Source organism: Equus przewalskii, chromosome 5 (genome assembly GCF_037783145.1).
Source record: "Equus przewalskii isolate Varuska chromosome 5, EquPr2, whole genome shotgun sequence".
In the NCBI taxonomy this organism is placed as follows: Eukaryota; Metazoa; Chordata; class Mammalia; order Perissodactyla; family Equidae; genus Equus; species Equus przewalskii.
This window is the reverse complement of record NC_091835.1, coordinates 74,429,057-74,454,021: the sequence shown is the minus strand read 5'-3', so window position 1 is coordinate 74,454,021 and position 24,965 is coordinate 74,429,057. Positions and strand designations below refer to the sequence as shown.

The window sequence follows — 24,965 nt, the reverse complement described above, 5'->3', positions numbered from 1 at the left end:
GGGCTCTAAAGGCATTTTGACTCTGGTTGGAGGTCCGGGCTGAGAGTCAGCAGTCCCCGCTTCAATCCCGTTTTCCTGTTCTGCATTCTCCTATCAGCTCTTCTCTATTGCCTGGGGCTGGGAGGTAGAAAAAGGCTGGAGAAGGCATATCTCCGGGAGAATAGAAGTAGGATCCCGGTGCCAGCGTGCTGGCAGCACATGTATTTCTTTGATTGCATCTGGTTAGAGGTGTGCTAGGCCCCCAGAGGGGATGTCCACTGGTGTAGTGTTGCAAAAATGGAGGCCCAAACTTTCAAATGTACAGGAACTTAGCCAGGGCGAGGACGGTCCCAGGGTCAGCAGAGAGAGAGCCTACCTGTTTGTCTGTTTTTAAAAGTATAATCCTGGACAAAGAAGTAAGAGAGACAAAGGGAACATGAGAAGAGGAATTAGGTAGGATACTGTTTGGCTTTTAAGAAAGGGAGGGAGAAGAGAGAGAATCTTTTTTTTTTTTTTGTATTGGCACCTGAGCTAACAACTGTTGCCAATCTTTTTTGTTTTTCCCCTGCTTTTTCTCCCAAATCCCCCCAGTACATAGTTGTATATTTTAGTTGTGGGTCCTTCTAGCTGTGGCTAGTTGTGGCATATGGGACGCCACCCCAGCATGGCCTGGTGAGCATGCCATGTCCCCACCCAGGATCCAAACCAGCAAAACCCTGGGCCACCGAAGTGGAGCATGTGAACTTAACCACTCGGCCACCGGGCCGGCCCCAAAGAGAATCTTAATATGATGGTGTTTGAGGAGCAGAGACAACATTAGAAACATTGAGAAATAGTCTGAAAGAAAGACTTCAAGGGACAGAGACAAGAAGGGGGACAAAAATAGAGTTTGGGATGAGACAAAACCAGAGAGTGAGAGAGAGAAGGGAAAGATGGACCCATGGATACACACAAGACCAACACCCAACAAGAAAGAGAACTTGGAAGAGGAGGTGGGAGCACGGGAGGTTCCAGTTGTGCCAAATTATTTCCTATCTCTCCTCCTGGCCCCATTTCTGGATTGGAGTTATAAATAGCGGAGAGTTGGAAAATATCCCCACTCCCTTTGTTTCTGTCTCAGTCTAGGGGCAAGGGAGAGGACGAGGGACAGGCCCGTGGGTCCCTGTGGAGATCCCTGCGAAGCCGAAGCCGCAGCCGCACCCAGACCCGGCCCTGCCGGCCCAGGGCTCTGCCCCTCCCCCTCCCCTTCGGCGGCTGGGAAATGCACAGCCGTGGGAAGGGCCGGGGACCTGGAGACATCATTCCCATCCCTTTGCCTCTTGGGTCCAATCTCTTTGTCTCTGCCCTTCGGTGACACTCCACTTTTCTCCCAGCTTAGCCTCGTTTTCCTGTGTCACCTTCAGTCTTTTTCTTGTTCTCTCCCTTCACTCCATCCCTTGTTGACCAAAACTCTTGCCTTTCCTTCTCCATCGCTTTTCTCTTTCAGTTTTCCTTCGACCTGCCTCCTCTGTTCCCCTGAATGGCGACCACGTGGCAGCACAGCCTTGTCACTGCCGGGCTCTGGGGGTTGGGATGGGATGGGGTGGGAAGTGGTTTGATTCCAGCAGCCTGAGGGGTGTTGTATGTGACCGCATGGGGAGAAGGGAGCACCAAGGGACCGCGGGGACCCAGGCCGAGACCCCTCCCCTTTCATCTCCTTTCTTCCTGTCTGCGTGTGTCTGTTACCAGACTGTCCTTTAGCCTCATCCACTTGTCATCTCTCTCTCTCTTTTCTCTTTTTTGGCCCCTTTCTGTCTGCACGTCTCTCTCCCTCCCCATTCCGACTTGCGGGCTTGGGCAAGAGTTGGGGCCGGGGGGGGGGGCGGGGAAGGGGAGGAGGGTGCAGACGGGAGCTAGGGGGAGCAAGGCCGGTTCCCACCCGGAGCCGCTGGCCCGGGCGTCCCAGTGCGACGCCGGTGGCCTCCACCTGCCGGGAGCGCGGGGCGGGGCGGGGCGGGGCGGGGCGGGGCGGGGCGGCCCCGGGGGCGGAGGCGGGAACCCGAGCTGACGCCCGGCCTCGGCTGCGGCAGTCGTCCTAGCAGGCGCTGGGGCGGCGGAGCGGCGGCGGCGCGGTGGCGAGGCGAGAGATGGGGAGACCCCTGAAACACCTGGAAGACAGCGAGACTCGAGACCACAGACCCGCCTGGGGAGACCTGGGGCTCCCGGCGCGAGCGAATTTCCTTGCGCTCGTGGGGAGCGCTCGAGGGGTTCGCCCCATGGCCGGGACTTCGGGCCGCGATCCTTGGGGGGCCCTCGGGATTTGTTACCTTCTTGGCTCCCTACTCGCCGGACTGCTTTCCCCAAGGGCTGTCGCCTTCAATCTGGACGTGATGGGCGCCCTGCTCAAGGAGGGCGAGCCGGATAGCCTCTTTGGCTTCTCCGTGGCTTTGCACCGTCAGTTGCAGCCCCGACCCCAGAGCTGGTGAGTCACCGCAGCCGCCCAGAGTCCCCCATGCCCGAGCCACAGATCCCCCGACTCCAACCCTCTCTCTCAGTCTTCTAACCCCACCAAGACTCAGGCTGTCCACAGATATCCCGCACCCCAACCTTGCCTCCTCTGTCTTGGGTCTGGAGGCACACCCTCAGGCCCTGAGACCCAGGGTCTTGCTCTGGGGATGAGCTGGAGAGCAAGGTCCTTGTCTGGGCAGGGAACTGTCTCCTTTTGCTTTTCCCCCAACTTGTATCCTTGCTGCAGTCCCAGGGTCTGTGGCTCTACTCCTTCAGAGGGCTGAATTCCCTCAGGGAGGGCCACTGGGCATTTTGTCTCTGCTTGGGGCAGGAGGAGAGGGAGAAGACAGAGAGGTTGAAGGTGCCAAGAGAGGGATGGAGGGTAGACTCCAGAAATAACTTCCTGCCAGAGCATTGCCATGGCGTGGGATGAGGGCAGCAGGACACTGGAGGCCAGGAGACACCCACCATTCTTGTGGCTCAGACCACGGGGAGGTTGGGAGAGGACCTGGGAGGGTCTGGCAACCTGCACTAGGTGATCTGGTGATAGAGAGTGAAAAACAGAGAGAACAGAGCCCCCAAAAGTTTTAGCAGCAGCAATAGCAGCATCCACTGCCACAGTAGCCACGAGAGAGATCCAGGAAGGATGCTGGCTGGGCTGTTCCGCTTCCTCCTCCTCAGGAAATTTCTAGCTCCAGGGATCTCAGCAGTGGGGGACGGCAGGGAGGAGTGAGGGGCAGAAGATAATTCTAGTTATTTTCTAATCAGTTCAGGACCCATGGGAGAGGGACACACGTGTGTGGGGCCTGTGACTGTCATGCTTCCTGTACTATTAGCTCCAGCTACATGTGTGGTTTTAAAAAGAGAGACAAGGGGAAGGAAGCTTCCCACCCCCTCTTTCCAGGGGGCTTCTCTCTCCTAGACCAGAGCCTAAGCTACACTAAGTGTCCATTACTGGGATCAATGCCGTCCATGGGGACTGTCTTCTCCTGCTACTGCTGGCCTGGGGGCAGAGGGTAGGGATGGAGCTCATTTCTCTTTCCGCACTCAGGAAGGAGGGGCTAGCTCTAATCTTTCTTCTTCCATTATTCCTGTCATCAGGGAGCAGGGTCAGTGGTCCCCCAAACTTTGGGAGAGAGAGAAAGCAACTGACTTCATCTCTTCTTCAGCCTTCTTTCCGCTTCCTCCCTCATCTCTGTCTCACTCCCTCCCTCCTTCCACCATCTGCCAGACTTCCAGGGCTGGAGACCTTTTTAGGACATGCTGAACTCTCTGAGCTATTTCCAGGCAAATTCTAGGTTATTTTTAATAGCTTGGCCTCTTGTGATTTCCCCCTCTTCTCTGATGGTGGCCCCTGATTCTGTCTCCCAGAGCCAAGCTGGGGGCATTCCCAGAGGGGCCTCACTGCCTAACCAGCTTTTGCTGCAGCAGAGGGCGCTCTGCTGCCTGGTGGCATGTGGGAGACCAGGTACCTTGCTGAGTCCCCAGCTTTCGAGCTGCACGTCGCCTTTCCCGGCACTCCCTGATCAAAAGACCTCACCTGTTTTGATGTCTTTCAATCTTGCCCTCGGATGAGACTTTGAAGTCTAACCTTCTTTGATCTGTGGTTTCAGCCTCATTTACATTCTTCCACTATCAAATGGAGATAAACAATAGTTTATCTACCATACTAAGTTGTTGTGGGGATTAAGAGTTCTTAATACAGTGTAGGTAAAACCTTTAGAATTGCACGAGGCACATAGCAAGTGCTAGCACGTGTTAGTACTATTATTCCTGCATTGCGATCCACAGAGCTGGAGAATAGATTTAGGTACTTACAGCAGCGAGCCTGGGTCCGAAGGCTTGGCTAGAACACCCTCAGGCCGAGCCAGCCTTCAGGCCGAGCACCCTCCCCAGAGGGCCACCCAGACTGAGAGTCAGAGAGGCTGGACTTGGGTCAGAGCCCTGGAGTGCGTGGAGAATCGAGAGGTGCAGGGGTGGTGGACTCCTCCTTCGCCTCCACTTAGCCAGGCTCCCAGGGAGTCCCTCTGCCTCCAGCTGCCAACAGGTTTTTGCTTTTCTCTCTGCTGTGGCTGCAGCTGTGGCTACTGTTCTGTCCAGAGGCGTGGGGTGGCTGGGGATGGTGGGATGAAGCCAGCAAAGAGTGTGGCTGGGGCAGAGGTGGAGGAACTGGAGAGGCTGTGTGTGGGAGCTCTGGTTCTAGGAGGGCGGGCTGGTCTGTTCTCCACCAAGAATGGGGCTGGGTGGATCTCTGCGCTCAGCTTCTTTCCTCCATATGGATGCCTCCCCTCCTCCTTACGCTCTACTCTTGACCTCCAGGGGAGATGTGAGCATCGAATGCCGACTGTTAGCTTCTCCCTGTGCTTAGCTATGCACTGACCAGCTGAGGCACTGGGTGTCTCTGTGAGTCCACATAAAGTGTGGGTTCAGCAAAGGCATCCGGATGCCTCCTATGGGGCAAGCGCAAAGATGAGTAAGACAGCCCTAGTCCTCTGAGAGGTGGCCATCTCTGTATTTGGAGGTGGGGGCACTGTGGACTTGTCTGAATGTTGGCCATGTCACCTGGTTTCTCTTCTGCTTGGGGTACCCTTTCCTCCCCTTCCTCCTCTTCCTTTTCTGGAGTGTTATTGGTGTTCTGGAGATGGCCAGTCATTGAGTGTGGTGGAAAAGGCGTGGCTACTGGAGTCAGGCAGTGTAGATTCAAATCCCAGCATTCCACTTAGGTCTCTGAGTGATTTTCCTCCTCTGAAAGCCAAGAAAAGGGGCCTTGCAGAGGATCGTTGTGAAGATTAAGTGAGATAATGCATGCACCTTGCCTAGCCTGGTGCCTGGCCATAGGTAGAGAGTGATAAACATTCGTTCCTCTCATCCTGGCATCCAGCCTGGGGCCTGACCCAGAGCAGGTGCTGAATCAATGTGACTTCCCTGTGTCACCAGTGCCTGAGACAGGCTCGGGAGCTGATAGGTTCTCAGTGAGCATTGTTAACGAATGGTGTTGAATGTATGCCCTCTTCCCTGCCCCTCCCACCCCCACCTCTTGACACTGGCTCTGATGCGGGATGACAGCTGCTACTAGACTCCGAGGAGTTGTGGGAAGCGAGAATGGCTCTGTGCCCTCCCCTCCTCCTGCCCCATCAGAACTGGCGCAGTGCCCCACAGATGCCTGTCTGCAATTCTGCCCCCCACAGCCTGGGGCCTCGCTCCCTAGCGAGGGAGAGGGAGGAAGGGAGAAGCCTTGAGGGTTGCCCTGCTGCCGCTTTTGGGTTTCCTTCTTTGAAGAGAGAATCCTCGTAGCCGGCTGGGCGCCGATCACCTCACCTCACCCCTCCTTCACTCCTGGCCTGGGGTTCAGCCCCAGGGGAGCCGGAAGCCTCCATTCCCAGCACATTCCTCCCCCGGGGAAGAAGCCTTGGCTGTGATCATGGAAAATTGTCCTGCCAAGAAAGTTGTAGCTGGGAAAGTATCTGAGGGGGAGGTAGGAGAGAAGACTGGGTGGGGGCAGGGAAGGGAAGATCATGGCTGTGGGGAGGACAAGGAAGGATGGGGATTCAGGATGTGGGGTAAGATTGGAGACAGGGGCCGGTCTGGTGGTTTAGTGGTTAAGTTCGTGCACTCTGCTTCAGTGGCCTGGGGTTCACAGGTTCAGATCCTGGGCAAGGACCTACACGTTGATAAGCTATACTACAGCTCATCAAGCCATGTTGTGGCGGCGTCACACATACAAAAAACTACAGGGAGATTGGCATAGATGTTAGCTGAGGGACAATCTTCCTCACCAAAAAAAAAAAGAGATTGGAGACAGAATGAGAAACTTTCACCCACCTCCATGGCAGCTGGACTGACGATAGAGTCCTGGGCTGGCAGGGTTGCTGGGGTCTTTGCTGGGTCCCTGATGTAGGGGTGGGGGAAGCTGGCCCATATCTAGCCTCTTGCTTAGCCTCCAAAGCTGGTCTCTGGGCCACCTCATGGTGCCAGTCTGGGCCCCTGTTACTTTTGCTCCCAGCATTCCTGGCATTTTTGGGGGGGTTTCAAGTGGACTAGGGTTGAGGAGGAGAGCAGAGCTTGGGGATGGGGCCAAGGGGCAAGGGGAAGGCCTGGGCAGGAACAGGTGCTGGGAACAGGTGGTTCTTTCAAACCAGCGGTGCTGGCCAGGCTGCTTGGGTTGGCATGTTTGTGTGTGTGGGTATGTTTGTGTGTGTGTCTCTACTGTGCCTGTTTGTCCCTCATCCAGATAGTGTGTGCGTATGTAACGTGATGATTGCATGGCCGAGTGTACTCATTGCCCTTCCAGGCCTTGGAAAAACTGACTCTTGGCCCTTCTCCTTAGTCCTTCCGCAGTGTGCTGGGTACTGAGGGCTGGGCCTGGGCAACTCTGGGGAGATGGAGAGCTCTGGCCCCTAACTCCTCCTCTGCCCCATTGTGCAGGCTGCTGGTGGGTGCTCCCCAGGCCCTGGCTCTGCCTGGACAGCAGGCGAATCGCACCGGAGGCCTCTTCGCTTGTCCCCTGAGCCTGGAGGAAACTGACTGCTACAGAGTGGACATCGACCGGGGAGGTGCGGGCCCTGCGGGGTGGAGTGGGGAGCCCACGAGGAGGGGAGGAGAGGACTTGGCCTCCTTCCCTTCCCTAATTCCCAGTGTCCTGCCTCCAGCTGATGTGCAGAAGGAGAGCAAGGAGAACCAGTGGTTGGGAGTCAGTGTTCGGAGCCAGGGTCCCGGGGGCAAGATTGTTGTAAGTACTGCTTCTTGTGACTATAGGCAAGGATGGTGTGGGTGTGTGTGCACACGCCTGAGTGTATGGCATGTATGTATATGCATGGATGTACTTACAGAACACAGGTTGGGCATATGGTCTGATGGTCTGATTCCTAGGACCTCAGGGAGATGTAGAAAAGTGTAAGACATGGTTCCTGTCCTTATAAATTTGAAACCATCTCACCATTCATCCATCTAGCCATTTGTCAACTCCTGCTGAGAATCTTTTAAGCATCAGGCATTGTGCTCGTTACTGAGAGAGGACATGTACAGACGGGGACAGTTCTCAAATAACCTACTGCGTGTTATGGAGATTCTCATTCTCTTCTTCTGTGTCTGGTCCTCTCGGTATCATCACTAACGTGCACAAATGCACAATTAATAATACAAGTCACTACAGGGCAGAATATGGCTAATATTAGATGAGTGGTATAGTCCCCAGTGTGTAAAAGTCTGAAGACTCCTGCAGGTGGGGGAGACTTGAGCCAGGCTTTCAAGAATGAGCAATACCTGGAGAGTGGAGAGGGAGGAAGTCCTTTGCAGATGAGGTGATGGCACTTACAAAGGTCTAGCGACAGGATCAAACTTGGCGTATTGGGGCCATGATCAAGGATCAAGGCGTGATTATATGGCGTGATCAAGGAAGCACGAGTTCCCTGTGCTGGCTTAGTCGTGCCTGTGGGTGCCCAGGCAGAATGTGGAACAAGGACTTCTTCCTGCCAGGGCAAGGAAGTGGGTGCAGATGGGATAGTGGGTTATGTACATACCTGCCCAACACTGGACTGGGTGGTGGCACTCAAGTGATGCTTGCAAAGGTGTGTGTGTGTGTGTGTGCGTGCACACAAATCAGTGTCTGCCAAATATCTGCATGTGGGCAGCGTAGCTCAGGCAGGTCCCTGGCACACAGTGGGAGACCCCTCACCCCTTCCTCCCATAGACCTGTGCACACCGATACGAGGCGCGGCAGCGAGTGGACCAGATGCTGGAGACGAGGGACGTGATCGGTCGCTGCTTTGTGCTGAGCCAGGACCTGGCCATCCGTGACGAGTTGGATGGTGGGGAGTGGAAGTTCTGTGAGGGGCGCCCTCAGGGCCACGAACAGTTTGGGTTCTGCCAGCAGGGCACGGCCGCTGCCTTCTCCCCCGACAGCCACTACCTCCTCTTTGGGGCCCCAGGAACCTATAACTGGAAGGGTGAGTCACTTCTTGGGAAGGGGAGAAGGCAGCCAAAATGTCCTCTTACCTCAGAGACGGGATGGGGGCAGCACGTGGCCAAGCATGCCCAGTGTTCACTGCCGGCTAACTCCGGGCACTGCCACACCTTCACCCCCATCATGCTGGAGCACACGGAGGGGGGTGTCCCCACTCCTTTGAATGGCCGAGTGTTCCTCAACACGCTGGCATGAGCCCCCACACGCACGGCTGGGCCTGCCTGCCCGGCAGGGGCCTGCATGCTCCGACACGGCAGTCTATACCTCATCACCCCCATTCCCATCTCTGCACACTGCCGCTGGCTGAGCTGACACCCGGTGAGTGTGGTGCTGAGTCTGGGGGACCCCAGGAAGCTTGGGATGGGGAGGGGGTGGATATAAGGCTGGAAAGGAGAGGAGGTCCCTGTGTGCCTTCCTAACTCAGTGTCCGGCCTGAGGGGTGCTCCTTGCTCCTCTCCCTGGCACTAACAGGTCTGTCCTTGCAGGCACCGCCAGGGTGGAGCTCTGTGCCCAGGGCTCAGCGGACCTGGCGCACCTGGACGACGGGCCCTACGAGGCGGGGGGTGAGAAGGAACAGGACCCCCGCCTCATCCCGGTCCCTGCCAACAGCTACTTTGGTAGGGACCCCTCCCGGCCTGGAGCTGCTCTAACCCTCTGCTCCTCTCTCCTGCCCTCCCTCTCCATGCTCCCCTCCTTCTGTCTCCGTCTCTGTCTCTCTCTGTCTTTCTGTCTCTGGTTCTTGTCTCTCTGGTCTCTTTGTCTCTCTCATTTTCTTTCTCCACCTCTTCCTCTCTTACCTTCTTCTTCTTGCCTTTCTGTCTGGCTCTGTCTCCCCACCCCGTGGTCCCTCCTCTGGATGTCCCTTCCCTGGTGTCTCCCCCCTCCCCGCCCCCCGCAGGGTTGCTCTTTGTGACCAACATTGATAGCTCAGACCCTGACCAGCTGGTGTATAAAACTTTGGACCCTGCTGACCGGCTTCCAGGACCAGCCGGAGACTTGGCCCTGAATAGCTACTTAGGTTTGTAAGCTCCCACCCATGTCCTTCTGGGCCCTGGGGGCTTGACCTGGCCTCCCCTCCTCTCCTTCCCTCTGTTCCCCAAACACACAGCCAGGGAAACACGTCGGCCCCAAAATACAGAGAAGAGCTGGGCCTAGTGATCAGGCCCCAGAAGAAGAGGCCCCAAGGGTGGTAGCCTAGGGGGCTGTGAATGGGGGTCTCTGTGGAGGAAGAACCAGGTGGGGTGAAGGGGACAGGGCTGAGACTGTACTGGGAAGGAAGGAGGCTAGACCTCTAGGGGGACTTTCTCTGAGGAATGGATGGTGGGCACGTGCGGGAGAAAGGTCTAGCCATGTTGGTAAGTCCCTCTCATTGTCTCATCTGCATCCCTCTGCAGAAGAGGAGGAAACAAGGCCTGGGAGAAGTTTGGGTGTATCAAGCTCCTCCCCAGTCCTCCTTGTCTCCCCCCATCCATGTGAAGACTTCCTCTCCCTGCCAGGATGGTGGGAGTGGGGGCAAAGAAGGTGCAGTGGATGGACCAGGGCCTCCTGGGTGTGCAGCGGGGAGAGCTGTTCCCTGGGCATCGTGTGGGGGTGCCACGCCCAGCTCCTGCCAGTGCACGCAGCCTCCTGTCCAGTCGTCTGGGCTTCTCGGCCGTTGTCCTTCTCTTCCTCCCCCGTCCCTGAGGCTGACCTCATTGCACTTCTTGTGCCAAGCTCCAGTCTCTGGCAGTGGGAGGGCTGCCAGGCCTCTGGAGGGGGAGGAAGCTCCACCCAGCTGTAGTGGTTACAACTGGGAGGGCACCTGGACCTGTGAGGAGGGGCGGTGGGGAGGAGCTGGACACACGCTGGCTCCACGGTCTTCCAGGGAGTGCTCACTGGTAAGTCACCCCCTCCCAGGTTTCTCCATCGACTCAGGGAAGGGTCTGGTGCGTGCAGAGGAGCTGAGCTTTGTGGCAGGGGCCCCCCGTGCCAACCACACGGGTGCTGTGGTCATTCTGCGCAAAGACAGCGCTAGTCGCCTGGTGCCTGAAGTTACGCTGTTTGGGGAGCGCCTGACCTCCGGCTTTGGCTACTCACTGGCTGTGGCTGACCTCAACAATGATGGGTGAGAGTGGGAGAGGGGAGAGTGGGACAAGGCTGGGTCCTGGGGATGCGAGGGGCCTCTGACATTTCCCCCTGACTCCCCCGGCTGGGGAGGACCCCGCGCTGACTGTCCCCCTCTCTCCATAGCTGGACAGACCTAGTAGTGGGTGCCCCGTACTTCTTTGAGCGCCAAGAAGAGCTGGGGGGTGCTGTGTACGTGTACCTGAACCAGGGGGGTCACTGGGCTGAGGTCAGCCCTCTCCGGCTCTGCGGCTCCCCTGACTCCATGTTCGGGATCAGCCTGGCTGTCCTGGGCGACCTCAACCAAGATGGCTTCCCAGGTGTGGCTTGGAGCTGGAAAGGCTCAGGGGAGGGAGGGGCCAGGGGCAGGATGGGGGACAAGCCTCAGAGGTCAACGGGGATTCTTCTGAGCGCTCAGGGAGAGAAGCACCCTGGACTCACATCCATTTACCAGCTTTGTGACCTTGGTCAAGTTACTTAACCATTCTGAGCTGGTGGTATCTGCAGAGTGGCTGAGAGGATTAAAAATGATGTATATAAGGTGCCCAGGATTTAGTCGCCTCTCAATAAACTAGAAAACATATGACATGGAACTGAGTGACTGAGGGAAAGTTGGGGTCTGGACCTTGTCACCCCCCAGTCTGATCGCCTTTTTCCCATGCCCGCAGACATCGCCGTGGGGGCTCCCTTTGATGGGCATGGGAAAGTCTTTATCTACCATGGGAGCAGCCTGGGGGTTGTCGTCAAACCTTCCCAGGTGAGGGGAGTGGTTGGGGTGAGGGAATGGGTTGGGTGGGATAAGGGGGCCTGGCAGCAGAGGCCGGGGCAGGCAGAGGCCTGGGGCTGATGGGCTGCGGGGAACTGACGGTCTGGTCCTGCAGGTGCTGGAGGGCGAGGCTGTGGGCATAAAGAGCTTCGGATACTCTCTGTCGGGCGGCCTGGACGTGGATGGGAACCATTACCCTGACCTGCTGGTGGGCTCCCTGGCCGACACGGCCGTGCTCTTCAGGTGAGCCCACCCGCTCCTCCCTGAGGCCCTGAGCCCCACTCTAGTGCCAAATCTGAGGCTGAAGAGTCTGCCCACCTCCCCTCTTTCCTAGCCTCATGTTCATGTTTCTTGTGCCCTCAACTCCCCACTCCCCAGGGCCAGACCTGTCCTCCATGTCTCCCACGAGGTCTTCATTGCTCCACGAACCATCGACCTAGAACAGCCCAACTGTGCTGGTGGCCACTCAGTCTGGTGAGGCGGGATCCAGGGGGAGGGCGGGGGAGCCTCTGGAGTCCAGTTTTCCCCGGTTCCCCCTTTCTCTGTATAGTTTGAGGCTGGGGCTGAGGCTGGGGAAGGGGGGGCAGGGTGGGGGTGGGGCCCTGGCCCATGAGCCTTGTGACTCAGGAGCTGCCCTTTGCCCCCACAGTGTGGACCTCAGAGTCTGTTTCAGCTACATTGCAGCACCCAGCAGCTACAGCCCTATTGTGGGTGAGTGAGGTCCCCCTCCCACCTCCCACCCCGGTGGGTTTCAGGATGGGTCACTCCGAGGTGGAGAGAAGGCCACCCTGGGGACAGGCTCAGACTGGAGCAGGTCCCCAGCTCACTGGCTCCTCTCCTCTCCCCGCATGCCACAGCCCTGGATTACGTGTTAGATGGGGACACAGACCGCAGGCTCCGGGGCCAGGTCCCCCGTGTGACCTTCCTGAGCCGTGGCCCGGATGATCCCAAGCACCAGGCCTCGGGCACCGTGTGGCTGAAACACCAGCATGACCGAGTCTGTGGAGACACCCTGTTCCAGCTACAGGTGGACACTGACCCCTTGGCCCCTGAGGGTCGCTGTCCTTGCATGGTCTCTTTTTCTTGCTTCCTCTTCGCTTCTTCCCTAACATATCACACCTCATTCTAAAATCTCAACTTTTGGGAGCCTCCCTTACGGGCTGACCTCCTCCTTGTCTGCTGCCTTCTTGTGTCTCCTGTCAGGTTCTGTAATCCCTGGAGATGGAGGTGGCAGGTTCCCTTGTCACATCTGGTCCCCAAGCCCTTAATCTTGGGTCTCTTCCTTTCCTCACCCTAGTCGCTGTCCCTCCTCCTTGCTCAGTGCTCCACCTCTCCTTTTGTTCTTTTTTTTTTTTTAAAGATTGGCACCTGAGCTAACAACTGTTGCCAATCTTTTTTTTTTCTGCTTTATCTCCCCAAATCCCCCCAGTACATAGTTGCACATCTTAGTTGTGGGTCCTTCTAGTTGTGATCTGTGGGACGCCTCCTCAACGTGTCCCGATAAGTGGTGCCATGTCCGCGCCCAGGATCCGAACCCACAAAACCCCGGGCCGCCGCAGCAGAGCGCGTGAACTTAACCACTTGGCTACGGGGCTGGTCCCTCCACCTCTCCTTTGACTCCCTGAGCTTCTCGCCAAGTTTCAGGATCTGTCCTATGTCTGGCTGGGGCTTTGGGCAGGGCTAGGGCCTGGGGAGTGTTCTAGTGTCCATGTGTATCTTTTCTGTTTCCAGGAGAATGTCAAAGACAAGCTTCGGGCCATTGTGGTGACCCTGTCCTATAGTCTCCAGACCCCTCGGCTCCGGCGACAGGCTCTTGACCAGGGGCTGCCCCCAGTGGCCCCCATCCTCAGTGCCCACCAGCCCAGCTCCCAGCGGGCAGAGGTGAGCGTGGGCTCTGGTTGAGCCCGGGCAAAGGAGCTGGGAGGGCAGTGATGGTGGCTCTCCCAGTGACATTCACTCCTAGCTTGCAAAGCTCTTTCACATGTTGCCCCTATAGTTCCTTAGGTCTCCAGATGCTGTAACAAGTAGACCCCAAATGTCAAATGGTCCAAACGATGAGTATTCCTAGCCAGAGGGGATGGTGCTCCTCCATTCCAGCGGTCATTCAGGGGTCCAGGCTGATGGGGGTCTGTCATATTCAGATGTGGCCTCCAAGGTCCTAGGTTCTCTCCATCTCTGTCAGCTGGAAGGGAGAGTATGAAGCTCCTTGCACGGTTCCCATGGCTAGCTGGAAGTGGTGCCCTCCACTTCTTTCACATTCTAAACCTGGAACTCAGTTACATGCAAGGAAGGCTGGGGAAATGGGGTCTCACTGTGGACTAACCTGCTAGTCTCTACCACTGCCTAGTAACATTCTCATCGTTTTACTGATGAGGACACATCTCAGAGAGGTTAAGTGACCAGCTCAATATCACACAGCTAGTAAGCAGCAGATCTGAGAGATAAACCCAGGTTGTTTAATCCTGTGATACTCTACCCCACCATACACTTTGGCGACATGTTCGCCCCCTAGGAAGGACCCTCAAATCTCTCCCCAGATCCACTTCCTGAAGCAAGGCTGTGGTGAAGACAAGATCTGCCAGAGCAATCTGCAGCTGGTCCACGCCCGCTTCTGTGCCCGGGTCAGCGACACGGAGTTCCAACCTCTGCCCATGTGAGGAGGAGCAAGGGAGCAGGTGGGGTGGGAAGGCAAGAGTTCAGGCGGTGGAAGGAAGCCCCTCGGGAGGGCCAGGCAGAGTGGGGCTGAGCCTGCAGAGGGAAGGCGAGAGGCTGGGGAGGACCTGCTGATAATGCAGAGGACTGCAGGTGAGGGTCAGTGATGGGGCCACGGCCTCCCCTGGCAGGGAGGAATAATCCTTCACAGTCCAGATCAAAACATACAGTTTACACATCTCACTGCTTAGTCTTCACAACCCCGGGAGGTAGGAATTATTATCAGTCCCACTTTATAGATGGAGGATAGAGACCTGGAGGGGTTAAGATTTCTGCCCAAGGTGAGTAAGTGATGGAGCTGGAACCAGAAGGGAGGTCCCCTGACTCCCAGGCAGGTTCTCTTGAGCGAGCATGGGAAGACCTGAGGCTTGGATATGTGTGTGTGAGGAGATTTGGGGGACCCGGGTGGGAGGAGAGCTCAGGGATGGCAGGTGGGCAGTGTGTGCTGGGGGAAGGTGTTCAGATCGTAGCGTGAGTGGGATCTGACCCTCCAGGGATGCGGATGGGACAACAGCCCTGTTTGCACTGAGTGGGCAGCCAGTCATCGGCCTAGAGCTGAAGGTCACCAACCTGCCCTCGGACCCAGCCCAGCCCCAGGCTGATGGGGATGATGCCCACGAAGCCCAGCTCCTTGTCACCCTCCCTGCCTCTCTGCACTACTCAGGAGTCCGGGCCCTGGACCCTGTGGTGAGGACCTGGAGCATGGTGGGGTGGGCTCTTGGGGGGCTTCGGGAACCCAAGCTGACCTCTTCTTCTTTCCATGCTCCAGGAGAAGCCGCTGTGCCTGTCCAATGAGAATGCCTCCCATGTCGAGTGTGAGCTGGGGAACCCCATGAAGAGGGGTGCCCAGGTTGGCACATCTGCCCTTATCCTCATCTGAGCAGCTCCCTAACCCCTGACCCCTCCTCAAGCCCCCAGCCTCCCCTGACTCGAATCTGCATCCACCCTTGGCCTAGGTCACTTTCTACCTCATCCTGAGCACCTCAGGGATCACCATTGAGACCACAGAGTTGGAGGTGGAGCTGCTGTTGGCCACGTGAGCCTGGGAGGGCCAGGGTAGGGTGAGGGTGGGGGTCGTTGGATTGATGTTCTCCTGGAGAGGGCTCTGCTGTCCTCACCTGACCACTTGGGGTGGTATCTGTGCCCACTGCCCATGCTTGCCCTGCCCACACGCCAGGATCAGTGAGCAGGAGCTGCATCCGGTCTCTGCCCGAGCCCGTGTCTTCATTGAGCTGCCGCTGTCCATCACAGGGTAAGCCTCGCCCTGTGGGCACCCCCCTGGAGGGGCGGGCAGTGCCACTCCCAAATGCAGGCTTAGCGCTGCCTCGTCGAGCCTGGCCCCCCGGCCCTCCTGGCCCTCATGCCCCTCCTGGCCCCCCTGCCCCTCCTGCCCCTCCTGCCCCTCCTGGCCCTCCCGCCCCTCCTGGCCCTCCTGACCCTCCCTGGACGTCCCGCCCCTTGGACCTCCTGCCCCTCCCGGCCCTCCCGGCCCTCCCGCCCCTCCCGGCCCTCCTGGCCCTCCCGCCCCTCCTGCCCCTCCTGCCCCTCCTGGCCCTCCCGCCCCTCCCGGCCCTCCCGGCCCTCCTGCCCTTCCTGGCCTTCCTGCCCCTCCTGCCCCTCCTGGCCCTCCTGCCCCTCCTGCCCCTCCTAGCCCTCCATCAGCCCTCTTTTGGCTCCTCCTTGCCAGGGTAGCCATTCCTCAGCAGCTCTTCTTCTCCGGTGTGGTGCGGGGTGAGAGCGCCATGCAGTCCGAGCGGGATGTCGGCAGCAAGGTCAAGTATGAGGTCACGGTAAGTGTCCTGGTATGTGGCCGCTCACGGTCTCCCTCCCTTCTTGGCACAGAGGAGAGGCTGAGACATGTCGCAAGTGCTAGGGCTCTTCTTCCTTACGGCAGACAGCGGGTTCAGGGCCTCCGCAGCTCCTGGCCATTGGCCGTGGGAAGGTGTGTGTGAGGGGCCTCAGTTGGCCAGTTTCTGGTCATCCCTGACTGGACATCTCACCTGCTGGTCTGGGGAGGCCATAAGGGCCCAGGCTTTTGTGCTGGGGACTTCAGCTGGGGGATGGGGACATAGGTGAGGGCTGAATCTCTCCCCAGCACTCTGCTCTTGCTTGGCTGGGGCCTCTCCACACCTCCCAGTGACGTCTCCAGGTTTTCCTGGGTTTGGGGTGGGCAGAGTGGTGCCTGGTTGGGTCTAGGATCCTGAGTCCTTGTTGAAACTATACTTCCTGAGGCTCTCCCCTCAGCCCTTGTCCCCTCCATCTCTGTGGATCCAGGGCCTGCTCAGAACCAAGCTCCCTCCCTTCACACTGCCTTGTGCCCACAGGTCTCCAACCAAGGCCAGTCGCTCAACACTCTGGGCTCTGCCTTCCTCAACATCATGTGGCCCCACGAGATTGCCAACGGGAAGTGGCTGCTGTACCCCATGCGGGTGGAGCTCGAGGGCGGGCAGGGGCCTGGGCAGAAGGGGCTCTGTTCCCCCAGGCCCAACATCCTCCATCTGGTGAGGCTCAGGCAGGGTGGGCAGGGGCTGCTGAAGCAGGGTGGAGGGCGTTAGACTCCCTGAGGCTGGGGGTGTGTGTGGGGTTGTGGGCCCAGAAGACAGCGGTGGGAGGAGATGCCATCTCAGGATTGCTGCGTTTGGAGGGACCCTCACTGGGCCCCCTCCCCACATCCAGGATGTGGACAGCAGGGATAGGCGGCGGCGGGAGCTGGAGCGGCCAGAGCAGCAAGAGCCTCGTGAGCCACCGGAGCCCAGTACGTCCTGGTGGCCAGTGTCCTCTGCAGAGAAGAAGAAAAACGTCACCCTGGTGAGGGCAGGGCCAGTGTGGGGCGGCCAGAATGGGGGTGGTGGGGTGACAGAGGACGCCGTAGGGAGGCATAGAGCTTCAGAGTGGTGGCTGTCCAGGGAGGCTGGCTTGTCAAGAGGTGTGATGGTCAGACACCTGGAGCTAGTTGAGAAGACATTCACATCACACCTGTGAAGCAGCCACAGGTCCCCCACACCCGCCAAGCGCTCACTCCATAGTGGACACTTGACCTGCAGCCTGTGAGATAGCCGCACAATCGATTCTCCTTATGTGTATGTTAAGATGACATTTTATAAGGGGTGGGATGGCGTTAGCCACCTTTGAGATCTGTTTGTTGTTCTTTTGAAGTCTTTCAGGACAAAAACCCAATTTGCATAAGGAAACCTGCTTGATTTTCACAACATCAAAAACACTAAGTTATTTGAAGTTCTAATAATTAAAATGACAGTATATTATATGTGATTCATTAAGTCTATTCCTTTTGAGCAGTTTGCCTCCTTTCTTTTCTTTTTTTTTGTGGTAAGGAAGATTGGCCCTGAGCTAACAGCTGTGCCAGTCTTCCCCCACTTTGTATGTGGGATGCTGCCACAGCATGGCTTGATGAGCAATGTATAGGTTCGTGCTGGGATCTGAACCCATGAAGCCCAGGGCCCCGGAAGTGGAGCACGTGAACTTAACCGCTATGCCACTGGGCCGGCCTCCTATAGTTTGCCTCCTTTTTTCTGCTTGTTTTACATAGTTTTGCTCTTTAAGTGGATTTATTGAGCAAATTAGCCCATACTCTATGCTGGTCCATTCTGGGATGGCCCTGGGAGTAAGAGTGTGGAGGGGACACAGGTTAGGGGGTATGTGGCCTGGTTGCCAGGAGGTGAATCCCAGGTGTGGAAGTGTGGGCGGTGGAGGTGAGGAGTCAGAGACTGTTTGCAGGGGAAGGTAAGCAGTTGGGCTGGCTCTGGTGTCATCTGTCACAGCCCGTCCCCCAGGGGCCCTCAGCTTCTCTGCTCCCCTGAGAGCGTGGCATGAAGCTGGGGGTAGCGTGCACTCGTGTAATTATGTGGATAGTCCTGCCTTCTCCGTGTGACTGATCCCCCCTGAAAGGCCTCCCTTTTAACCAAGAACTTTGAGACTGATTCTTTTACTTAACATTGCTTTCAGACAAATTGGCCAAGGATTCTTGAATTGCTCAGAAGTGGCAAAATAAAAGATCACTCAAAGAGTTCAAACACTCAAAGCCATTCTGTGTATGAAGTGTGATGACTAGAACACCATTTTTAGGCAAATGGGCTGCTAGGGGGGAGGGGTCACATGGATTTAGGTCAGGCCTGGAAGGAGCCTGAATGCCCTGGCGCTGCTCCAGCTCCTGGGGGCAGCCTCCTCCTTCTCCAGCAAGTTTGGGCTCAGCCTAGGAGTGTGGCTTTGATGAGTACGGACCTGGGTTCAAATATCTGCTCCACCGCTTACCAGCTTTGGGGCTACGTGACCTGAGGCAGGTTACCTGGCCTCTCTGAACTTTAATTCGCTGATTTGAGAAATGAGGATGATAATAATGTGCACCTTCTGAGGCACTTGTGAAGCTTAGATGAGGTAAGTACCTTGCAAATAGTAGGTGATCAATCAGTGGGACTGTCGTTAGGTAACATGAGCATCGAGTGGGGAGGCGACTGCCTGCTGCTGTCAAGTAAGAGACCTTCTCCCTGCTCCCCATGCGTTTCAAAGCCAAACTGCCCAGATTTGGGGTAGGCCACTATTTTGGACCACAGGGTTAGTTTGGGCGGACTTCCTGGAGGAGGGGAGTTTGAGGCCAGATAAGGAAAATGGGAAGACATATGAAGGGGAAAAGAGGGTCCAAGGGGTGGAGGCTCATGGAGGGATGGAGTGAAGGCCCTAGGCAGACTTTGTGTCTGTGTGGCTGCGTTTGTGAGGGTCTGGGCCCCAGGCAGGCCCAGTGGGTTGGGGACACGTGGCTCAGAGCCGTGCCTGTCCTGATCCCCAGGACTGCGCCCGGGGCACGGCCAACTGCGTGGTGTTCAGCTGCCCCCTCTACAGCTTCGACCGTGCGGCTGTGCTGCACGTCTGGGGCCGCCTCTGGAACAGCACCTTCCTGGAGGTGAGAGCACTGCTGGGGCCCCGGGCTGGGCGTCCTCCTCCCCAACTGCCCCTCCGGATGCCCTCTCCCCTCTTCCTCCTCCCTGTGCAGGTGCAGCACGCTCTTAAACCAAGACAGGCGGAAACCCCCTCTGTGTTGGGCACATTCCAATCACAATGTCGGGAGCTGGGGGAGGGAGGTGGCAGGGAGCATTTAGGAGCGGGGTCTCCTTCCCTGCTCCTTTAGGAGTACTCAGCTGTGAAGTCCCTGGAAGTGATCGTCCGAGCCAACATCACTGTGAAGTCCTCCATCAAGAACTTGCTGCTCAGAGACGCCTCCACAGTGGTGAGCTGCAGGGCTTGGCAGAGGCGGTGGGGGAACTCTTCTCTCCTGCCGCTCCAGCCCTTGTCCCCCTGACTCTCACTCCCCAGATCCCAGTGATGGTATACTTGGACCCGGTGGCTGTGGTGGCAGAAGGAGTCCCCTGGTGGGTCATCCTTTTGGCTGTCCTGGCCGGGCTGCTGGTGCTGGCGCTGCTGGTGCTGCTCTTGTGGAAGGTGAGGCTGGGGGAGGGTGGGGCCAGTGGGGGCTGGTTTCCCTGTCAGGCAGGTGGCCTTTCCTTCTGTGGTTCTGTCACCCACCCACTCACCCATTTATTCAGCAGATCTGCACTGAGCACGTACCTTGCATCTACCAGGGACTCTGTCAGGCCCTGGGCATTGCAGAGGAGTCAGATGCAGATCTGGTCTGCATGGATTTGATAGTCTGGTGGGGGTAGTGAGCCTTGTAGTCAAGGACAAGGCAGAAGGTACTGAGTCAAGAAAGTGCAGTGGGGGTTCAGAGGAGGGAAAGCTTGAGAGCTGGTGGCCCTGGGAAAGAAACTGGCCAACAGGGCCAACAGTGTGGAGAACTGCCTCCAGGGAACTGCCTGCAGGACTGAACTCAGGCCCTCCACATACCAGGCTCTGCATGGAGTCATTCTCATACACACACAGTGTAGACAGAATCACATTTGCATCTCGGCCTCCATGTAAAAGCACACATTTAACGCGTGTCAGTACAGGCCATCACAGCCATCACCAGAGGTCAAATCCTGAGCCAGATGCCACAGCTGGACCATGCGGAGCTATGCACATCCTTGGGGCTCTGTGGAGAATTTCACCATGACCTCCTTCCCGGACCAATCACAGACCAAACACACCCCTTCGTAGACATGAGTCATCAGTGGCCCAGGCCTCTGGAGCAGCATCCAAACTGTTGGAATCTGGCCAGGCCTAGGGGAGATTGATGCCTTTGTGAAACTGGCTCCAGGGGCCCTGCTCCCTGCTCCCATGGAAAAGGAACAGACCAGACATAAGGGCCTCCATCCTTCTCAATCTTCCCACCTTCCACATCTTTTGCTCCCCTCCTCCCTTGACATCCCAGTGTGGTTTCTTCCATCGGAGCAGCCAGAGCTCATCTTTCCCCACCAACTATTACCGGGCCCGTCTGGCTGTGCAGCCCTCAGCCATGGAAGTCGGGGGTCCAGGGACTGTGGGGTAATTGTGTGTGTGCATGTGTGTATGCGTGTGTGCAAATTTGTGTGTGCATATGTGGGTATGTATGTGTGTGAATGTCAGTAGAGCTCCCAGCATTCCAGGAACGTGCAGGGTGAAGAAATGAGATTGCATGAGGGTGGGGTGAGTCCCAGGACCAGGGGTGGGAGGCTACTGGAAGGGTGAGTATACATAGCTTGGGCCATGCACAGAGGGATGGTTGGGCTCATGGAGTATGAGCATGTGGGCATGCAGGGAGGTGCCATGCATGTCTTTCTATGGGCATGAGCTTGCAGAGACAAATGTGCCAGGAGATGCCACTCAGTCTGAGCATGTAGGAGTCTTGGTAATCCTGAGTGTGCATGTGCCAGGGGCACATTTCCACCTTGGTATGTAAGGGCCAGCATGTTCATGATTTAAGGAGAGGCTAGACCACCATATTCATGGATGAGAGGGCCCTGCCCTAAGGGGGATTCTGCCCAGTGTACACAGGGTGTACGCGTATGAGGCTTGAGAGGAATCATTTGGAGTATGCGGGGGTCTAGGAAGCCATGTTTTTCCTCAGATCTCATTTGTGTTCTCGAGGATGCTATTGAGTCTTTTAAAAAGCTTGGGTGGGTGGAAACCTTTGGGTCAGTGGTCCTGATGTTCCACCTTCAACCCCCTCTTTCAGGCATCAAAGGAGATGTCCTTGGTCCTGTACCTTGGGCCCCCTCCTGGTCTTTCTCTTGCTGTGAATGAGAACCCGGGGACCCAGCACTGATGGTGGCACCTGTGGGGCTGCTTACTGCACTAGATGCTGTCCAACCATCTCCTTTCTGCTGCAGTTGGTTCTCTCTGTCCCAGGCATGGTGGAGGCAAGCAGCTTTGCTGTGCTGGGCATCTGCTCCAGGGCTCTCAGCCCTGCAGGCTCCTCATGTCTGGCCTGGTGTCTTTACAGTTGGGATTCTTCAAGCGGGCGCGGTACCCCGAGGCCACCGTACCCCAGTACCACGCGGTGAAGATCCCTCGGGAAGACCGACAGCAGTTCAAGGAGGAGAAGACGGGCACCATCCTAAGGAATAACTGGGGCAGCCCCCGGCGGGAGAGCCCCGATGCACATCCCATCCTCGCTGCGGATGGGCACCCTGAGCTGGGCCCTGATGGGCATCCTGTGCCAGGAACTGCCTAGCTTCCTCTGTCCCAGTCTGGCTGTGGGTCCCCTCCACCCCTTCCCCAGAGATGGCTTCTTGGGATGGAGAGGGCAGAGCGGGTTGCTGGTGTCCCGTCAGGATTTGGCAAGATCCGTTTCCTCAGGGGCATAGACCTCGTCCCCCGTGAGGAGCACCCTGAAACTTCCCCTTAGAATGCTGTGAGATGAGAGGGGCACATCAGGGATGCGGTTAAGGGGTGGAGTGAGAAGGGCAGCCATGTCCTGACGCAAAGGTGGGGAGAAGGAACCCGTCTCCCTCCCTCTCCCATTCGCCCAGTGTAACCAGACCCCGAGGACTCGTCTCCCTGAAAGTGCCTTAGCCCAGAAGGTTGGGGAGGAGGCTGCATGGCTGACTCAGGAGCTCTTCCCTCTCTAGTGTCACCTCTCCTCTGACCTTAGTTTGCTGTATCAATCTAGTGGATTTTGTCTATTTATTAAAAACTATTTGAGGACAAAACCTCTGGCTTCTTAGCTGAGTCCTGCTCCTTCATGCTCAGGGTCTCCAGGACAGGCCTGATTCTCTTTGCACCCCCAGCTCAGGACAAAGGTGGGAGTGGGAGGGAGGGGGGTGCCTGGCAGGGATGCGTGTGTCATGACTTTCGTGACCGGTTCCTGGAGGCACATGGGTGTGGTCTCAGAAGGAGAGGAGGGGGACCGTTACCATGGGAACAAGGGAAAGGGATGGGGAGCTGTCCCAGAGGTGTGTGGGCAAGAATTGTTAAGGATACAACACAGTATAACTGTTTCCTCCCTGTGGTCAGGGTAGGAATAGAACTTTTTCACTGTGGACGGAAGGGTTGAAGTTAGATTCCCCCAGAGAGAGGTGGAGGAAGGAGGCGTGGGGGGAAGGGCAATGGCTTCTCTCTGGATCCCTGTCGGTAGAAGATAGACGTGGCCAGTAGGTGGGATTGTTCTGACTGGAGGCAGGACTTGGGGAAGAGTTATTTCACGGCCTTTCCCATGATGTGGGGCCCAACTGGTAGCCACTTGAGGGGAGGGGGTTGTCGTTCCATTTGGAGTTGAGAGAACCCGGTACTCTCCAGATCTTTCCAGGTCTCTCTGGTGAGGCAGCAGCCATCCGTGAAGTGTTTCCAGGTGGGCTCAAGCACTTGCTGCCACAGGAAGGCCCAGCTTCCACGCGGCTCAGCCACATGCTCCCAGAAAAAAAACACTCCTCCCTGGGAGAGAGGAGAGAGGAGAGAGTTAGTGTCACTCATCTGCTCCATTCTGCAACCTTCCTCTGACCTCACCTCCATCTGCTGACCAAGCCCGGTCAAACCTCTTGGTGAAGTGTGAATTGCTGGTCTGCGAATTTATGGAGCAAATCATTGGGTTCCTGACTTTTTCTGCAGCCCCTGGCTCCTACCCTCCCACTCAAAGCGCGTTTAGTTAAGACCCCCCTGTGAGTGAGTGGGGACGACTGGTGAGGGATCTTTAAGGATGGCCAGAAGGACAGCACAGCTGAGGACAGACAGATGGGGAGATGGAGAAACAGGAGCAGAGATCTCACTGCAGACAGAGACACTCGCCCTGAGCTCTCTCCCCAGGCCCAGATACATACATCTGGGACACACCTCAGCCAACTTCTCAGCCAGCTTCCTGGGGAACCCTTGAACCCGACTTCTGCCTACCGTGGGGGTGCTTCCAGCTCTCCTCTCTGTTCCCTCCCTGGGCCGTCTCATGCAGCCCTAGGATCAGAATTGACCAGCTACAAGCTGGTGACTTCCGAATCTTTGTTTCCAGGCTACACCTCTTGCTGACTTCCAGATGTGGACTTCCAGTTGCCTCAACAGCTTCTCTGCTGGCTGTCTCGGTAGCACCTCAGACCTAACAAGTCCAAAATAGGGTTTCTCCCATCTCAGCAAGTGGTACTTTCCTCTATCCTTCCCCACTCCCACCACAAGTTGCTCATGTCAGAAATCTGGAAACCATCCTGAACTCCTTTCTCTCCACACCCAGTTCAAATCTTATGGATTCTACTTTCCCTAATATCTCTATCCAGAACCCTCCTATTTTCCCTGCTCCCTGCACATCCTGCTTCATCCCTCAGATCTCAATTTAAACATCACTTCCATAGGTGTCCTCCTTCCCTCTCCCTCCACCGCAGCACCCCATCCTGCCCCATCGAGGCCCTGGTCACCAGCAGATGGAGTGGCGGGGGGTCTAATGTACTAGTGCACCCACCCCATGCTGGGTGCCCAGGACGCTGGGGTGGCTGATGCTCCATTTGCTTGTCCCACGCCCATGCCCTTCCCATTCTGCTCACCGGCCTCAGCACTCTGTAGACCTCCTGCAGGACCCTCCTTGGGCTCTGCACAGAGCACAGCACCAGGGTGATGACTACCACATCCATGGAGCTATCAGCCAGCTCTTTCATGTCCTCTCCGGGAGCCACCACAAACCGTTCGTATTCGAGATGTCTATTCTCAGCCATACTCTTGGTCAGGAACTTCTCAAAATTGGGGTTTGGGTCCAGGCAGGTGATCCTGCAGCCAGCTGGGTAGAACTTGAAGTTGGCACCAGTGCCGCAGCCCACCTCCAGCAGGGCCACCTTCCCCGAGGCCCCTGTAGGTACCTTTATCTGGCCAAAGAGCTCCCGTTTCTTGCTATCCATGACGCGGTTGCACTTGGGAGTCAGCACGGCCATCAGGTGGGGGAAGTACCTTTTGCACAGGGGCTGCCAGCAGCCCAGCAGAGCCATCAGATGCAGGGGCAGGGTGAGCAGCAGCAGCAGCAGCCGCAGGAGCTGGACCAGGGCGTCCATGGCTGACCAGCTCTGAGGGGTGCTTCCGGGGGCACTGGCCTTTTATCTCCGCCCAGCCATTGCAGACACGAGTCTCCCCGTCCTCTGGGATAGGACTTTGCTCCCTGTCTCCGGCTTGGAAATTTCCTCTCCGTCAGGGCAGAGGGTGTGTATGGAGTCCTCCAGAGGGTACAGGTCCCACAGCCCCATAGGCTCTTTAACAAATTTTACGTGGGGCGAAGGCACAGGTGGTGCCAGCGTGCCCTGAGTTCTGGGGCGCTCTGCTGACTTGAGGACAGTGGGATGTGCTGATGGTCTCAGAGAGAGCAGGAAGGGGGAGGGGTGAATGTCTCCAATCACCGCTTCGAGGGGGCCAACTGCTGGGGCCCAGCTGACTCATGGGGCGTATTCTGGCCTCATTCTGTCCTCAGGTTCTGTGGGCTGAAATCCTGCTTGGGTTCGCCTGGCACGCCCCCAGGGCTTTGTAAACTGCACCATGCTGTTGCCCCAGATGGAGGCCAAACAGAGCATTCAGCGGATTGGTGAGAAGAGGGGGAGGTGGCCGGCCAAAGAAAGGCATTTTCTCAACTGA

At 57.1% G+C, this 24,965-nt stretch overlaps 2 protein-coding genes across 10 annotated transcripts; one reads left to right on the top strand and one right to left on the bottom strand.

The window, feature by feature from the left end:
- The first annotated feature begins 1,983 nt into the window (after positions 1 to 1,983).
- On the top strand, positions 1,984 to 22,087 carry ITGA7 (integrin subunit alpha 7). Of its 9 annotated transcripts, XM_008534200.2 has the most exons (27): positions 1,989 to 2,440; positions 6,892 to 7,019; positions 7,116 to 7,195; positions 8,156 to 8,411; positions 8,914 to 9,045; positions 9,327 to 9,446; positions 10,325 to 10,532; positions 10,658 to 10,851; positions 11,200 to 11,288; positions 11,413 to 11,540; positions 11,676 to 11,771; positions 11,947 to 12,008; positions 12,155 to 12,324; positions 13,029 to 13,178; positions 13,835 to 13,950; positions 14,504 to 14,696; positions 14,779 to 14,859; positions 14,966 to 15,045; positions 15,187 to 15,261; positions 15,697 to 15,799; positions 16,334 to 16,510; positions 16,686 to 16,817; positions 18,811 to 18,924; positions 19,150 to 19,248; positions 19,335 to 19,460; positions 20,329 to 20,441; positions 21,379 to 22,087. In XM_008534200.2, the coding sequence occupies exons 1-27, from the start codon at positions 2,106 to 2,108 to the stop codon at positions 21,437 to 21,439; spliced, it is 3,618 nt and encodes a 1,205-aa protein (XP_008532422.1). In that variant the 5' UTR covers positions 1,989 to 2,105; the 3' UTR covers positions 21,440 to 22,087. The 9 variants fall into 9 exon arrangements, with proteins under 9 accessions (XP_070477668.1, XP_008532422.1, XP_070477667.1 ...); XM_070621567.1 differs by lacking the exon at positions 9,327 to 9,446 and having other exon boundaries at positions 1,984 to 2,440; XM_070621566.1 differs by lacking the exon at positions 8,914 to 9,045.
- TMT1B (thiol methyltransferase 1B) lies at positions 19,929 to 24,843 on the bottom strand. The gene is made up of 2 exons (XM_008534198.2): positions 23,897 to 24,843; positions 19,929 to 22,808 (listed from the first exon to the last, which is right to left on the bottom strand). Exons 1-2 carry the CDS (start codon positions 24,392 to 24,394, stop codon positions 22,572 to 22,574), a joined length of 735 nt encoding a protein of 244 aa, XP_008532420.1. The 5' UTR covers positions 24,395 to 24,843; the 3' UTR covers positions 19,929 to 22,571.
- Between the last annotated feature and the right edge of the window lie 122 nt (positions 24,844 to 24,965).